Below are 17,285 nucleotides of genomic sequence, written 5' to 3'. Positions count from 1 at the left end.
TGGAAAGTTAGAGAATTTGATGCTCATGTTATCAGGTTGGAGGCTACCCAGATGGAATATGAGGCTTTGCTCCTCCAGTGTGAGTGTGGCCTCATTGTGACAGCAGAGGCCCTGGACCGGCAGGTCGTAACGGAAAGGAGGAGTAGAATTAGTATGGGTGACCTTCAGGAAACCCTGCCTGTTGTAGGGGACAGAGCGAAGGAATCTCCAGATGTTACGTTTGAACAACAGACTGAGGGTTTGAGTTCTCATCTAAACTTTCTAACTAGAGGTTTTCTAAGTGGGGAAGAAAAAGAATGAGGTGCATTGAGGGTGCATCATCAGTGCTGGGTGCCTGCCGGCTGATAGTAAAAAGGCCTGGGTAAAATCCAGAAAATGTCCAAGAGGGAAAACAGAACTGATTGGACGTTTGCAGCCTTATCACAACTGAGAAAGAGGTGGTGCAGTCACTTACAACGTCAGCAAGCAGTGTCAAACTCCATCTCACACAACCTCTCACGGTCCTAGAACACATTCTGCACAGTCAGGAGAGCTCACCAGGGCCCCTACTTTGAGGCGGATGAAGAGGGCTGGACTTTGCAAACCCATGCTCGCCTCACTCTACAGATGTGTAATGGAGCCCCTGGACCAAGGTCCCCTAACAACAACCTCAGTGCAAAGAACTGGAATTGGTTTATTATCATCAAGTGAAAAGCTTGTCTTGCAAACTGTTCATATGTTTACTGGAAAGGGACAAAGCAGAGTCCTCTCAGCAAAGTATCTGAGGAAGATCATTTACCCAACGTTAATCAGCTAGGGAAAGGGGAATTCTTGTCAAGAGACATAACCCATCAAACCGGTTTGGCCAGTTAAGGAACTGAATGGCTCCGGGAGACTGACAGTGGCTGACAGGGCAGCCAATCAACACACTAACAGGTTCACTCCTCTGGTAGCTGAACCATTAACCATCTTGTTGATGGGCAGTTGCTTTCTCTGGAACTGAAATATTGGCATGAGGAAGATTGGCTCCTGGTACCTCTGTACAACAGGCAAAACTGATGGAACTTGTAAGATGGCAGAATGAAAGCAGCTGACATCGACACAGATCCTGATAGCTTTTGGTGCGGTTCACAATTCTGAACAGTTCTAGAGGCAAAGGGGATTTCTTACAGCTGGAAGAACTGCCACCAAGAATGGCCAGTTGCTGCAAGAATTCATGGATGTTGTACAATTGCTGATAGAAGTGGCCGTATTGAAATGTAAAGTCCACTCCAAAACAGTGGAAAGCTTTGGAAATGCATTAGCACGTAGAATGTAGGACAGGACAGCACAGGAACAGATCCCACAGTATCTCTAACTCTTTGCAAAGGTAAAGTGTGACTCAGTCATTACCTGCTCCCAGGTTTCTTACCGAACTCACTTCAGACTGGTTTGCAGTATAAAAGGACACCATATGCTCTTTACAAAGAGAAAGCGATGCACGTTGGAGAACCCAGTGCGGAGTTCATTCGTTATGTGCCATATGGTATGACGTGGGCGATCATGGTCTTTCCGTGACCTTGATTGTTTTTGGCAAATTTTTCTGCAAAGTGATTTGCTGTTGCCATCTTCTGGGCAGTGTCTTTACAAGACAGGTGACCCCAGCCATTACCAATACTCTTCAGAGATTGTCTGCCTGGCATCAGTGGCCACATAACCAGGATTTGTGCAGAGTAAGGTCTAGAATTAACTCAGACTGGAAATAAACACGACGGCAATTAAATCGAAAGGCAAAACCACAAATGGTAGAACTAGAGATGGAACTCTATGATTGAGCACTGACTGCTCAGCACGAGGCCCTTAAGTACAGACTTTCCCTGAAGGAATGTGGCAGGCAATCACTGGCAGTCTGAGTTTTAAAGGGACAGTGGTAGCTAACCATTCCTCGGGGAATTGGAGCACCGAAACTTGGATGCCTGCCGCTGTTCAGACTGAACTTTGTTATTTACCTCCTTTGCTGGTGAAGAACTTCCTACAGGCGCACAATTGAGAGCATCCTGACTGGCTGCATCACTGCCTGGTATGGGAACTGTACTTCCCTTAATCACAGGACTCTGCAGAGAATGGTGTGGACAGTCCAGCGCATCTCCAGATGTGAACCTCCCACTATTCCGGACATTTACAGTGACAGGTGTGTAAAACAGGCCTGAAGGATCATTGGGGACCTGAGTCACCCCAACCACAAACTGTTCCAGCTGCTACCATCCGGGACACGGTACCGCAGCATAAAAGCCAGGACCAACAGCCTCCGGGACAGCTTCTTCCACCAGGCCATCAGACTGATTAATTCATGCTGACACAACTGTATTTCTGTGTTATATTGACTGTCCTGTTGTACATGCTATTTATTATAAATTACTATAAATTACACATTGCACATTTAGACGGAAACGGAACATAAAGATTTTTACTCCTGATGTATATGAAGGATGTAAGTAATAAAGTCAATTCAGTTCAAAGACAGGTGACCCTATCTGACCTGTACTAAGATAAACATAAAACAGCTGTGATGATAAGATTTCTGCCTGATTGTTGACTTCTGAAGGACCTTCTAACTCTGCCAGAGATGGTCCCCAAACCCGGCCACAAAAGGAGGGAGGTTGTGCATGGAACTAGCAACCCCAACCCATCAAAACCCAGAGCTACAGAAACACTAACAGAAGCTCCAGAGACCTCATCCCTGCGAGAGGAAGGCGCTTTGAAGATGGGCGACACCTAAGGACACCTTGGATGTCTGGCCCAGACAGAGGACTGGGAGCTGCTGTTTGCCCCAGTGGGGCTGATCGCTTAAGAAAGACATCATGTGTAGATCGAACACACAACTGACTGAGCCCCCACAGCTCTGATGAGGAGCGACCTGCCTCTGAATGCAGACATCTCTCCTCACCTCTGTTCTGAACAGCCAGTCCCTTATCCTCACACCTTGTCCTGGTGCTCTCAGCCAGGGACAGCATTTCACTGCGTCCAGCCCATCAAACGCAAGAAGAGTTTTTAAATTTCACGAAGGTTCCCTCTCCCCTCACTTCCTGGAGATGTGTCCTGGCCAACTGCTCCTCACAGGGAAACCTGCCATCCCTGAAAGCTGAGCAGAGAGCTCCTGTTGTACTCCCTCCACGTCCTTCCTCAGGCAGGAAGACCAGAAGCATTCATAATCCCACCGAGGTGTGACACAACTGTTTATCCCTGTGATCAAAGCTTCACAGACAGAGCAGAAGAGTTTATACAAAGGGCCCAAGGTATCGTTGGGATTCCCTACCACCCATCCCACAACCTCATTAACCCACTACTGTCAAGCAGAAGGTACAGGAGCATCAGGACTCGGACTGTCAGACTGGGTAACAGCTTCTTCCCTCAGGCTGTGAGACTAATGAATACCCTGCCACCTCCGGGTCTCGTCACTGGAACAGTGAGCTGTTTACTGTTTACCTGTGCTGCACTTCACATGCACTTTGAATTATAGTTTATTGACTTATTTGTGGTGATATTTTGTTTCATGTGTTGTGTGTGATACACGTTGAGTGGTGTTCCGGGCTCTGGGGGAATGTTGTTGCGTTTGGCTGTATACGTGTACAGACAGGTGCCGATGAACTTGTGCTTGAACTGGAGGGTGGAGGAACACACGGGAGATGAGGTCCAGGTCATGAAGACTGTTAAGGGTGGGGAGACTAGGAAATACAGAGGGGGGGATTAATACGAGAGCGAGAGGCTACAGCGAAAGGAAGGGTGGACACCCACCCATCAGACCTGACCCTGAGGCTACCTCCTGGTGCTGCGTCCCACCACTGACTCTTCGGTTAGGGTGGCCTGTGGCAGAGGTCGCTCTAACTGGTCAGAGAAGTGGACACGTTTACTGTCTCTGCCCACCCAGAGACAAGCTAGTCCACTGAGTGGGGAACACGGGCCGACTCCCCCTCCATCAACCCTGCACCAGGCGGGGTGTCCTGTCCGCTCACGAACATGGGCGGTGTGGGAGAAGAGAAGGTGAGGGTGTCTGCAGACACTTCCCCCACCCAACTGGCCCCCACGGCAGCAGCCCCTCCCACCGCGAGTACCCCATGCCATCACTTACCGAAGTAGCAGGTGACGAGAAGGCGTAAGAGGGTGCGGACAATGTGCCTGGAGCTGAGGGTGGGGCCCAGCTTCGCCGACAGCCACTTCACTGTCTTACAGGCCGTGTCTGCGGGGTGGAGGGGACAACAGTATCAGTGCTGGACGTCCCACCAAGCTCAGGTGCTGCCCCCATCTCACCTCGTCTCTCACTCTCTCCTCACAGACCCCACCCCGAATCCCTCCCTTCTCCTCACACCAGGCAATACCTTCACCCATCCCATCCCTTACCCACTCACACACCCCCTAACCAAATCTACACCCCCAGCATCACCCATACCCACCTCCTCTCAGATGGAACAACCCCTTCCTCGGGCACCAGGGTGTGCCCGTCCACGGCCAGTGTTCACGCTTACATCACCAGCCCACCCAAGAGTGCCGTCCTGGGCACGTGGGACCAGCCCTGGTGGGCATCTGATCCAGGCCCATTCATAGGCTAACTGGCCATTTCTCCCTTCCATCCCACAGCCCTGTCCTCTCCCCCATGAGACCAGCCGCCCCCTTACCAAGTAATATCTTCTGCTCCTTGTTCTCGCTCAGCTCCTCGTCGTCCTCCTCCTCCACACTCTGCCTCAGTTCCTCACACGCTCTTGCCTCCGGAGTGCTACACAACACAGCTGTGGCCTCTGCCTCCTCCTCCTCCTCCTCTGCATCCTCCTCCTCTTCATCTTCCTCGGGTGGCCTCAGCTCCTGTCCACCGGGCGAGGGGAGCTGCAGCCCGTCCCTGGACTCGGGATCGGGCTCGGGGCCTAGCTCGTCAACCGAGGCCTCGCTGTTGCTGCTGCCGCCACTACCACTAGCGGCCTCAGCCTCGGCCTCGGCTGGAAAGATGGCTGGCGGCAGCTCCCCGCTCTCAGCTAGCTCAGGCCCACTACCCAGGTAGTCGGCAGCAGCCTTGCCCTCTGTGGGCCCCGCCTCATCCTCCAGGCTGGCGGCCAAGCCCGGACTGTCTGCTGGGCCCTCTAGGCCGGTCAGCACCTGCAAAATGTGGGGCAGCAGGCCGGTGAGGAAGGGTCGCAGGCCGAGCCGCACTAGCAGCTGCAGCACAAAGCAGTCGGTGTAGAGGTAGAAACGGCCGGGAAGGGAGCCGGGCCTCTCGTAGACGGCTGAGAGTGGGCCGAGCAGACAGCGCTGGGTGCCACAGGGGCCCAAGGCCCGTGCCAAAGGCTCAAACAAGTACCAGGCGGCATAGATGGCAGTGGCGTCAGCTGAAAGCAGCTCCAGCACGAAGGGCAGCAGAATGTCCAGACCCTCGGGCTCCAGCAGATCCAGCAGCTGCTCCAGCTGCTGCCAGAGCAAGAAGACAAAGTCGCGGCCCAGCAGTGCAGCGGCCTCACCTGGAGCCGGGAAGCTGCAAGCCAGCCGGTACAGGCCGGGGAAGTAGGCCGGAAAAGGGATAGTGGGGCAGCAGGGACTGAGCAGCAGGTCGGGGCTGGGCGGAGGCAGCCCCTCCTGCACGGCCGGGTAGCGAAGGGGCAGCATCTCGGCTCTGGGGGCCGGCTGCTCACCCTCCAGCTGCAGCAAGGTGACCACGGCCTGCTGCAGGGGCCCGGCCACCTCCTGCAACCGGGAGCAGGCCAGCTGGCGGGCAGCCTGCAGGCGCTCGTCCAGCGAGGCCTCGGGCCCCAGGAGCCGCAGCCGCGGGGCGAAGAACATCTCGGCCACCAGCACACCGAAGGCCTGCATGTCGCGCTGGAGCAGGTGGCGCAGGCGTGGCAGGCGTAGGCCATCGCTGGGTTGGGGTGGGGCCTGGGGCGGGGGGACCTGCAGGCCGCGGGTCAGGAAGCCGCCCAGTCTTTCCAGTTCCTCCAGAGCCTGCAGTGGGTTGAAACCCTGCGGCAGCAGCAGACGGCCCTCTTCCTCCTCCCCCTCCCTCTGGCCCTGGCCCACCCTACCAGGGGCCTCCTCTAGGCCTGAGAGGGAATCCAGAGCCTCAGTCCCCTCCTCGAGGTCTCCTGCCTCCTCCGCCGCCGCCGGCTCTCGGCCCGCTGCCTCTCCCTCCTCCTCCTCGGGCACCGGCCTGGCGAGGCGGCACTGCCCCTGTCCCTGCCGCAGTCGGCGGGTAACGGCGGGCGGCTCCCAGCCGGGCCCCGCCAGGCGCTGGGGGTGGGGCTGGTCGAAGAGCTGCACCACGCCGTAGCTGGTGAGGTGCGTGTGTGCGTCCACCAGAGGCAGGCAGACGTTCTTGGCCCGCACCGCCTCCTTGCCCGAGAGCCTGTGGCCGAAGGTCAGGTCTACCCAGTGATGCAGGTGGAGGGAGACCTCCGGTGACTCCAGCAGGCGGCGGTGCGCGGCCACGAAGCCGGCGGGCGTGCCACACCAGGCTGGCACCTCCAGGTCTGGCATGTCGTCGTGGACGGACTGGAAAACGGTGGGGTCGGTGTAGAACTCGGGGATGCACTCGTCCGGCGTCCACGCCTGCATGCGCTCCACGCTGCCCGGGTACTCGTGAGGCTCCCACTGCGAGCGGACGTGGCGGCAGAGGAGCGAGCGCGGCGTGCGCCGGGCCCGGTACACGTAGTAGGTGATGTCCGACAGCACGTCGGGGATGTGGTGCGGGACGTGCAGCCTCTCGCTGCTCCCTGGGCCGGCAGCGGCCTCCCGGTACGTGAAGTCCAGCTGCCGATCGCCCTTGTTGAGCCGGAACTTGGACTTGCGGAGGTCGCGGAGACGGCCGTGCGGCGAGGTGAAGTCCGTCACCCAGGGGAGCACTGGGTGGTAGTTGGGGTCGCCCCAACGCCGGCCCGCCAGCCGGTTCAGCGCCATCAGGTAAGCAAAGTTGCTGAGCCGCCCGTGTACCCAGTCGGTGACCAGCTCCCGCAAGGACCCAGACTCTCGGCACGAGCCCTCCTCTCCCTCCTCGGGCGTGATCGCCGCCTGGCTTTGCTCCCCGCCACCATCCGGCCCCTCGTAGTCAGCCAGGTTGAGGCGCAGGTGGGTGAAGAGGCGCTCGTCCAGCGACAGGTGGGCGGGGGTGAGGGCACCGCAGGCCAGGCCGTGATGGTGACAGGCCCTCATCGCCTGCAGGGCCTGGTACAGCACAAAGAGCACCTTGGCGTGGCTGCCCGCCAGCTTGGCAGGGCTGAAAGTGAGCACATCACGCAGGGTATGGCTAGGCAGCAGCTGCACCAGGTACAGGGCCTCCGCTGACTCCAGGAGGGCCTCAGCGGGCAGCAGGTTGGGATGCGGGCTCCCCGGGGCCTGGTCTGGGCTATCCTCCTGCTCAGGGCTTCCCCCTGGCCCCACCCAGGTGAAGTTGCAGCCCAGTACCCTGCTGAGGGAGGCCTTCAGGGCCTGCAAGCAGGGAGTTGCCCAAACCTTGGCTCTGGGTTCAGGCCCCACCGGCCTGGCAAACCTTTCGTGGGCCTCCCGCCACAGGTTCTGGTAGTTCTGCTCAGCCACGTGGCTCATGAAGCCGCAGAAGGAGTCAAGGTCAGGGTCGGGGTCGGGGTCGGGGGCCAGGGGCTCCGATGGCAGCCAGCACGCAAGCCGCCTCTTCCTCAGGCCCTGGATGGAGATGCGGGCCCAGCCGGAAGGCAGCTTGCTGACAGAGGGCTGCAGCAGTGTGGACAGCTCGGCCTGGTTCAGCCCCTCAGGCCTGGGACAGGGCCCAGGCCAGCTTTGCCGCAGGCTGCCCAGCCACCTCACCGGCACCAGAGCCACCAGCTGCCCCCCCTCGCCCAGCGCCAGCTGCCCACCATCAATGCCCAGGTCCGTCTGCACTGCCGTCAGCAGCCACTCCATCCTCTCCGGTCCCCTCAGACAGCGTGTCGCACCCTGGGGAGACGGTGGCCCGTCAATCGACAGCTGATGGAGCCCACCTGTGGGACACAAAGCCAGGCCGGTTCAGACCCATTCTGTATATCCCCACCCAAACTGACCACTCCGTCCTCCCACACCACCAGCGCATCCAACAACCGTAACGCTCTTAGCACCATCAATGAACCCTCCCACCCGTTTCAGAATCTCTTTCACCCCCTACCATCCTCTGGAGGTACCATAGCATGAGGACAATGACTGGGAGGAGAGGGGAGGGGAGGAGGGGGAGGTGGAGGAGGGGGGGAGGAGGGAGAGGTGAAGGGAGGGGAGGAGGAGGGGGAGGTGAAGGGAGGGGAGGAGGAGGGGGAGGTGAAGGGAGGGGAGGAGGAGGGGAGGTGAAGGGAGGGGAGGAGGAGGGGAGGTGAAGGAGGGGGAGGAGGAGGGGAGGTGAAGGAGGGGGAGGAGGAGGGGAGGTGAAGGAGGGGGAGGAGGAGGGGAGGTGAAGGAGGGGGAGGAGGTGGAGGGGAGGAGGGAGAGGTGAAGGGGGGAGGAGGAGGGGAGGTGGAGGAGGGGGAGGAGGAGGAGGGGGAGGTGAAGGGAGGGGAGGAGGAGGGGGAGGTGAAGGAGGGAAGGAGGAGGGGGAGGTGAAGGAGGGAAGGAGGAGGGAGAGGTGAAGGGAGGGGAGGAGGAGGGAGAGGTGAAGGGAGGGGAGGAGGAGGGAGAGGTGAAGGGAGGGGAGGAGGAGGGAGGGGTGAAGGAGGGGAGGAGGAGGGAGGGGTGAAGGAGGGGAGGAGGAGGGAGGGGTGGAGGGGGAGGTGAAGGAGGGGGAGGTGAAGGAGGGGGAGGTGAAGGAGGGGGAGGTGAAGGAGGGGGAGGAAGGAGGGGGAGGAAGGAGGGGGAGGAAGGAGGGGGAGGAAGGAGGGAGAGGAAGGAGGGAGAGGAAGGAGGGAGAGGAAGGAGGGAGAGGAAGGAGGGAGAGGTGAGGAGGAGGGGGAGGTGAGGAGGAGGGACAGGAAGGAGGGAGAGGTGAAGGAGGGAGAGGTGAAGGAGGGAGAGGTGAAGGAGGGAGAGGTGAAGGAGGGAGAGGTGAAGGAGGGAGAGGAGGAGCGGGAGGGGAGGAGGAGGAGGAGGAGGAGGGGGAGGAGGGGGGAAGGGAGGAGGGGTGAGGGGAGGAGGAGGGAGGGGTGTAGGAGGGGAGGAGGAGGGGGGGTGAAGGAGGGGAGGAGGAGGGAGGGGTGAAGGAGGGGAGGAGGAGGGGAGGTGAAGGAGGGGGAGGTGAAGGAGGGGGAGGTGAAGGAGGGGGAGGTGAAGGAGGGGGAGGTGAAGGAGGGGGAGGTGAAGGAGGGAGAGCAGGAGGGGGGAGGTGAAGGAGGGAAGGAGGAGGGGAGGTGAAGGGAGGGGAGGAGGAGGGAGAGGTGAAGGGAGGAGAGGTGAAGGGAGGGGAGGAGGAGGGAGGGGTGAAGGGAGGGGAGGAGGAGGGAGGCGTGAAGGAAGGGGAGGAGGAGGGAGGGGTGAAGGAGGGGAGGAGGAGGGAGGGGCGAAGGAGGGGGAGGTGAAGGAGGGGGGTGAAGGAGGGGGCGGTGAAGGAGGGGGCGGTGAAGGAGGGGGCGGTGAAGGAGGGAGAGGAAGGAAGAAGAGGTGAGGAGGAGGGACAGGAAGGAGGGAGGGGAGGGGGAGGGGGAGGGGGAGGGGGAGGGAGGAGGGGAGGAGGGGAGGAGGGGAGGAGGGGAGGAGGGAGGGGAGGGGAGGGGAGGAGGGAGGGGAGGAGGGAGGGGAGGAGGGAGGGGAGGAGGGAGTGGAGGGGAGGAGGGAGGGGAGGAGGGAGGGGAGGAGGGAGGGGAGCAGGGAGGGGAGCAGGGAGGGGAAGGAGGGGAGGAGGAGGGAGGGGAAGGAGGGGAGGAGGAGGGAGGGGAAGGAGGGGAGGAGGAGGGAGGGGTGAAGGAGGGGAGGAGGAGGGTGGGGTGAAGGAGGGGAGGAGGAGGGAGGGGAGTAGGAGGGAGGAGTGGAGGGGAGTAGGTGGGAGGGGTGGAGGGGAGGAAGAGGGAGAGGAAGGAGGGGAGTAGGAGGGAGAGGAAGGAGGGGAGGAGGAGGGAGAGGAAGGAGGGGAGGAGGAGGGAGAGGAAGGAGGGGAGGAGGAGGGAGAGGAAGGAGGGGAGGAGGAGGGAGAGGAAGGAAGGGAGAAGGAGGGAGAGGAAGGAGAGAAGGAGGAGGGAGAGGAAGGAGAGAAGGAGGAGGGAGAGGAAGGTGAAGGAGGAGAGGAGGAGGGAGAGGTGAAGTAGGGGAGGAGGAGGGAGAGGTGAAGGAGGGGAGGAAGGGCACAGAGCGGATGGTTAAGTGACCAGAGAGTGGCCGGGAAACTGGGGCCAGTTTGGACATCGAACACTCCTCAACAGGATGAAGGATTCAGCACAACGTCCCCACACTACACCACACCCTCAGCAGTGTGCTACTAAACTCACATTACCCTGTAGACTCCAGTGAGAATCTGGGGGTGAAATCAAACCGGGGTGGTGGGATCATCGAACTGTGAAATGTACACAGTCATTGTCAGACTTTATTGATCCTGGGGGAAATTGGTTTTCGTTACAGTTGCACCATAAATAATAAATAGTAATAGAACCATAAATAGTTAAATAGTAATATGTAAATTATGCCAGTAAATTATGAAATAAGTCCAGGACCAGCCTATTGGCTCAGGGTGTCTGACCCTCCAAGGGAGGAGTTGTAAAGTTTGATGGCCACAGGCAGGAATGACTTCCTATGACGCTCTGTGCTGCATTTCGGTGGAATGAGTCTCTGGCTGAATGTACTCCTGTGCCCACCCAGTACATTATGTAGTAGATGGGAGACATTGTCCAAGATGGCATGCAACTTAGACAGCATCCTCTTTTCAGACACCACCGTCAGAGAGTCCAGTTCCATCCCCACAACATCACTGGCCTTTCGAATGAACACAGATGCAACACACAGAGACTCGTTCCAGACAAGGTGAGGAGCCCCACAATACAACCACGTCAGAACATGGCTGCTCGTCAGCCGAAAACTTGCCGACAAGCGTCACCACCCAACCCTGCAAAGGCAGGTCACCAGACTCACACCCACAGCACGTGCTCTCAATCTCCCTCCACACCGTCCCATCACAGAGTGAAACTCCCTCCACACCGCAGAGTGAAACTCCCTCCACACCGTCCCTTCACAGAGTGAAACTCCCTCCACACCGTCCCATCACAGAGTGAAACTCCCTCCACACCATCCCATCACAGAGTGAAACTCCCTCCACATCGTCTCTCCACAGAGTGAAACTCCCTCCACACCGTCCCATCACAGAGTGAAACTCCCTCCACACCGTCCCTTCACAGAGTGAAACTCTCTCCACACCGTCCCATCACAGAGTGAAACTCCCTCCACACCGTCCCATCACAGAGTGAAACTCCCTCCACACCGTCCCTTCACAGAGTGAAACTCTCTCCACACCGTTCCATCACAGAGTGAAACTCTCTCCACACCGTCCCATCACAGAGTGAAACTCTCTCCACACCGTCCCTTCACAGAGTGAAACTCCCTCCACATTGTCTCTCCACAGAGTGAAACTCCCTCCACACCGTCCCATCACAGAGTGAAACTCTCTCCACACCGTCCCTTCACAGAGTGAAACTCCCTCCACATTGTCTCTCCACAGAGTAAAACTCCCTCCACACCTTCCCTTCACAGAGTGAAACTCTCTCCACACCGTCCCATCACAGAGTGAAACTCCCTCCAAACCGTCCCATCACAGAGTGAAACTCCCTCCACACCGTCTCTCCACAGAGTGAAACTCCCTCCCTACCGTCCCTTCAGAGTGAAACTCCCTCCATACCGTCCCTTCACAGAGTGAAACTCCCTCCACAGAGTGAAACTCCCTCCACATTGTCTCTCCAGAGTGAAACTCCCTCCACACCGTCCCTTCACAGAGTGAAACTCCCTCCATACCGTCCCTTCACAGAGTGAAACTCCCTCCACACAGTCCCTTCACAGAGTGAAACTCCCTCCACACCGTCCCTTCACAGAGTGAAACTCTCTCCACACTGTCCCTTCACAGAGTGAAACTCCCTCCACATCGTCTTTCCACAGAGTGAAACTCCCTCCACACCGTCCCTTCACAGAGTGAAACTCTTTCCACACTGTCCCTTCACAGAGTGAAACTCCCTCCACACCGTCTCTCCACAGAGTGAAACTCCCTCCACACCGTCCCTTCACAGAGTGAAACTCCCTCCACACCGTCCCTTCACAGAGTGAAACTCCCTCCACACCGTCCCATCACAGTGAAACTCCCTCCACACCGTCCCATCACAGAGTGAAACTCCCTCCACACTGTCCCTTCACAGAGTGAAACTCCCTCCATACCGTCCCTTCACAGAGTGAAACTCTCTCCACACTGTCCCTTCACAGAGTGAAACTCCCTCCACATCGTCTCTCCACAGAGTGAAACTCCCTCCACACTGTCCCTTCACAGAGTGAAACTCCCTCCATACCGTCCCTTCACAGAGTGAAATTCTCTCCACACTGTCCCTTCACAGAGTGAAACTCCCTCCACATCGTCTCTCCACAGAGTGAAACTCCCTCCACAGAGTGAAACTCCCTCCACACCGTCCCTTCACAGAGTGAAACTCCCTCCATACCGTCCCTTCACAGAGTGAAACTCCCTCCACACCGTCCCTTCACAGAGTGAAACTCCCTCCACACCGTCCCATCACAGAGTGAAACTCCCTCCACACCGTCCCATCACAGAGTGAAACTCCCTCCACACCGTCCCATCACAGAGTGAAACTCCCTCCACATTGTCTCTCCACAGAGTGAAACTCCCTCCACACCGTCCCTTCACAGAGTGAAACTCCCTCCACATTGTCTCTCCAGAGTGAAACTCCCTCCACACCGTCCCTTCACAGAGTGAAACTCTCTCCACACTGTCCCTTCACAGAGTGAAACTCTCTCCACACTGTCCCTTCAGAGTGAAACTCCCTCCACATTGTCTCTCCACAGAGTGAAACTCCCTCCACACCGTCCCTTCACAGAGTGAAACTCCCTCCACATTGTCTCTCCACAGAGTGAAACTCCCTCCACACCGTCCCTTCACAGAGTGAAACTCTCTCCACACTGTCCCTTCACAGAGTGAAACTCTCTCCACACTGTCCCTTCAGAGTGAAACTCCCTCCACATTGTCTCTCCACAGAGTGAAACTCCCTCCACACCGTCCCTTCACAGAGTGAAACTCCCTCCACATTGTCTCTCCAGAGTGAAACTCCCCCCACACCGTCCCTTCACAGAGTGAAACTCCCTCCACATCATCTTTCCACAGAGTGAAACTCCCTCCACACCGTCCCTTCACAGAGTGAAACTCCCTCCACATTGTCTCTCCACAGAGTGAAACTCCCTCCACACCGTCCCTTCACAGTGAAACTCCCTCCACATTGTCTCTCCACAGTGAAACTCCCTCCACACCGTCCCTTCACACACTCCCGGGGTCAGACACAGAGTGAAGCTCCCTCCTCACTGTCCCTCCACAGAGTGAAACTCCCTCCACACCGTCCCATCACAGAGTGAAACTCCCTCCACATTGTCTCTCCATAGAGTGAAACTCCCTCCACATTGTCTCTCCACAGAGTGAAACTCCCTCCACACCGTCCCTTCACAGAGTGAAACTCCCTCCACATTGTCTCTCCAGAGTGAAACTCCCTCCACACCGTCCCTTCACAGAGTGAAACTCCCTCCACATCGTCTTTCCACAGAGTGAAACTCCCTCCACAGAGTGAAACTCCCTCCACACCGTCCCTTCACAGAGTGAAACTCCCTCCACATTGTCTCTCCACAGAGTGAAACTCCCTCCACACCGTCCCTTCACAGTGAAACTCCCTCCACATTGTCTCTCCACAGTGAAACTCCCTCCACACCGTCCCCTCACAGAGTGAAACTCTCTCCACACCGTCCCATCACACACTCCCGGGTTCAGACACAGAGTGAAGCTCCCTCCTCACTGTCCCTCCACAGAGTGAAACTCCCTCCACACCGTCCCATCACAGAGTGAAACTCCCTCCACATTGTCTCTCCATAGAGTGAAACTCCCTCCACACCGTCCCTTCACAGAGTGAAACTCCCTCCACATTGTTTCTCCACAGAGTGAAACTCCCTCCACACCGTCCCTTCACGGAGTGAAACTCTCTCCACACTGTCCCTTCAGAGTGAAACTCCCTCCACACCGTCCCATCACAGAGTGAAACTCCCTCCACATTGTCTCTCCACAGTGAAACTCCCTCCACACTGTCCCTTCACAGAGTGAAACTCCCTCCACATACTCTCTCCAGAGTGAAACTCCCTCCACACCGTCCCTTCACAGAGTGAAACTCCCTCCACATCGTTTCTCCACAGAGTGAAACTCCCTCCACACCGTCCCTTCACAGAGTGAAACTCCCTCCACATTGTCTCTCCACAGAGTGAAACTCCCTCCACACCGTGAAACTCCCTCCACATTGTCTCTCCACAGTGAAACTCCCTCCACACCGTCCCTTCACAGAGTGAAACTCTCTCCACACTGTCCCTTCACAGAGTGAAACTCTCTCCACACTGTCCCTTCAGAGTGGAACTCCCTCCACATTGTCTCTCCACAGAGTGAAACTCCCTCCACACCGTCCCTTCACAGAGTGAAACTCCCTCCACATTGTCTCTCCACAGAGTGAAACTCCCTCCACACCGTCCCATCACAGAGTGAAACTCCCTCCACACCGTCCCATCACAGAGTGAAACTCCCTCCACATTGTCTCTCCACAGAGTGAAACTCCCTCCACACCGTCCCTTCACAGAGTGAAACTCCCTCCACATTGTCTCTCCAGAGTGAAACTCCCTCCACACCGTCCCTTCACAGAGTGAAACTCCCTCCACACCGTCCCTTCACAGAGTGAAACTCCCTCCACATTGTCTCTCCAGAGTGAAACTCCCTCCACACCGTCCCTTCACAGAGTGAAACTCCCTCCACATTGTCTCTCCACAGAGTGAAACTCCCTCCACACCGTCCCTTCACAGAGTGAAACTCTCTCCACACTGTCCCTTCAGTGAAACTCTCTCCACACTGTCCCTTCAGAGTGAAACTCCCTCCACATTGTCTCTCCACAGAGTGAAACTCCCTCCACACTGTCCCTTCACAGAGTGAAACTCCCTCCACATTGTCTCTCCACAGAGTGAAACTCCCTCCACACCGTCCCTTCACAGAGTGAAACTCTCTCCACACTGTCCCTTCACAGAGTGAAACTCTCTCCACACTGTCCCTTCAGAGTGAAACTCCCTCCACATTGTCTCTCCACAGAGTGAAACTCCCTCCACACCGTCCCTTCACAGAGTGAAACTCCCTCCACATTGTCTCTCCAGAGTGAAACTCCCTCCACACCGTCCCTTCACAGAGTGAAACTCCCTCCACATCATCTTTCCACAGAGTGAAACTCCCTCCACAGAGTGAAACTCCCTCCACACCGTCCCTTCACAGAGTGAAACTCCCTCCACATTGTCTCTCCACAGAGTGAAACTCCCTCCACACCGTCCCTTCACAGTGAAACTCCCTCCACATTGTCTCTCCACAGTGAAACTCCCTCCACACCGTCCCTTCACAGAGTGAAACTCTCTCCACACCGTCCCATCACACACTCCCGGGTTCAGACACAGAGTGAAGCTCCCTCCTCACTGTCCCTCCACAGAGTGAAACTCCCTCCACACCGTCCCATCACAGAGTGAAACTCCCTCCACATTGTCTCTCCATAGAGTGAAACTCCCTCCACACCGTCCCTTCACAGAGTGAAACTCCCTCCACATTGTTTCTCCACAGAGTGAAACTCCCTCCACACCGTCCCTTCACAGAGTGAAACTCTCTCCACACCGTCCCATCACACACTCCCGGGTTCAGACACAGAGTGAAGCTCCCTCAAACCGTCCCATCACACTACCTGTGTCCGAGTTGGTCAGCCAACCCTGTTGAGGGTTCCAGCACTCAGAGTGACCGCTCCACCAACACTCCGTGTCCACTCTCCTTGTTTCCCTTCATGCCCAGAAAGCTCTTGCTGTGTTTTGAAGGTTGTGAAAGGCACAGACAGTCGGGTAGTCACAGTGTTTTCCGCAGGGTAGTTGTGTCTAAGACTAGAGACAACAGATTTAACGTGAGGAGGACAGCTTTTCCCTGGGGGTGGTGCAAGTGTGGAATGAGCTCCCAGGGAAAGTGCTGGAAGTGGGTACGTTTATTGACTTTCCAGCCCATCGAGCCATGTCACCCGGCCACCCCTGATTTAACACCAGCCTGGTCACAGGACAATTTACAACAAACCTCCGTATTTGCACTGTGGGATGAAAGTGGAGTTCCCGCAGGACACGCACGCATTCCACACAGAGGTTGCTCCAACTCCTGACACGGGACACCGGGGTCGAACTCTGACACCCTGAACTATAACAGCGCTGTGCTAAACACTACGCCTCCATGGCCCAGTGTTTAAACGACATTTGGAAAGAGTTACGGAAAGGATAGTTTGAAGGGAATTGGTTGAGACACAGGGAAATGAGATCAGTGCAGTGGGAACCTTGCTGAGTCAAAAGGCCCGTTTCTATTCTGCATTGCTGAGATTGTGAATTCACCCAGCCACTGAGCCTAAAGCAACGTTCACACCCGTGCACACTCTTGCTACGAGCGCACAAAGGACTTTAAACTGCACACAAAAGGCTGTCACCCTCTACCTCGTCGGTGAGTTAAGTATATTTCACGATTGTGCACGATCACATTTCTGGTGTGGACGGTGTTGACAACATGGAGTTTGTGATGATTTGTCTGCAGATTTTAGAACTGGCTTATTTATACTGTTTTTATTGAAGAAATTATTCAGTGTGGAATTAACTTTGCACAGAGGGCTTTAGAGGCCAAGTCGCTGGATTTAAGGCAGAGATAGATAGGATTTGATTGACAAGTTTATGGGGAGCAACCAGGAGAATGAGATTGAGAAACTTAGTCACGTTCGAATGGCAGAGCAGATTTGATGGGCCGTTGGCCTAATTCTACTCCTATATGTTATGGGCTGTTGTAAGTGGACAACCTCGCATTTTCTTACATTATACTCCATTTGACCTGAGCCCGCCCACTCAGTCAGCTTGTCAATAGTCGTCAAAAGCCCCACTGCACCCTGCTCCCACTCACTATCCCGTCACCGGCAAGGCTGAACACTGCAGCTATTGCTGTGGATGGCTAGTGGCTATGGCCCAGGCACTGACATTTCCAGAACCACACCCCAGTCACAGCCCACTGACCTATCACACTGAGGACATTCAACCCAAAGGGGCTTCCAGACAAACTGTCCCAACAGCCCCACCTTCTCTGCTCCTGAACTCAGTCCAAAGTACCA

At 56.7% G+C, this 17,285-nt stretch overlaps 1 protein-coding gene across 1 annotated transcript in view; it reads right to left on the bottom strand.

Annotated features, from left to right (window-relative positions):
• wdr81 (WD repeat domain 81) overlaps positions 1-15,942 on the bottom strand; it is a 39,312-nt gene extending 23,370 nt beyond the window's left edge. The window contains exons 1-3 of the mRNA XM_072242853.1: positions 15,849-15,942; positions 4,632-7,946; positions 4,088-4,195 (exon numbers count right to left, since the gene is read on the bottom strand). Of these exons, the coding sequence (XP_072098954.1) occupies positions 4,088-4,195; positions 4,632-7,869 (3,346 nt within the window). The 5' untranslated portion in view covers positions 7,870-7,946; positions 15,849-15,942. The remainder of the gene's footprint in view (positions 1-4,087; positions 4,196-4,631; positions 7,947-15,848) is intronic.
• Positions 15,943-17,285: the final 1,343 nt, after the last annotated feature.

This window comes from Mobula birostris, chromosome 25 (genome assembly GCF_030028105.1).
Source record: "Mobula birostris isolate sMobBir1 chromosome 25, sMobBir1.hap1, whole genome shotgun sequence".
In the NCBI taxonomy this organism is placed as follows: Eukaryota; Metazoa; Chordata; class Chondrichthyes; order Myliobatiformes; family Myliobatidae; genus Mobula; species Mobula birostris.
This window is presented reverse-complemented; position numbering and strand designations above follow the sequence as displayed.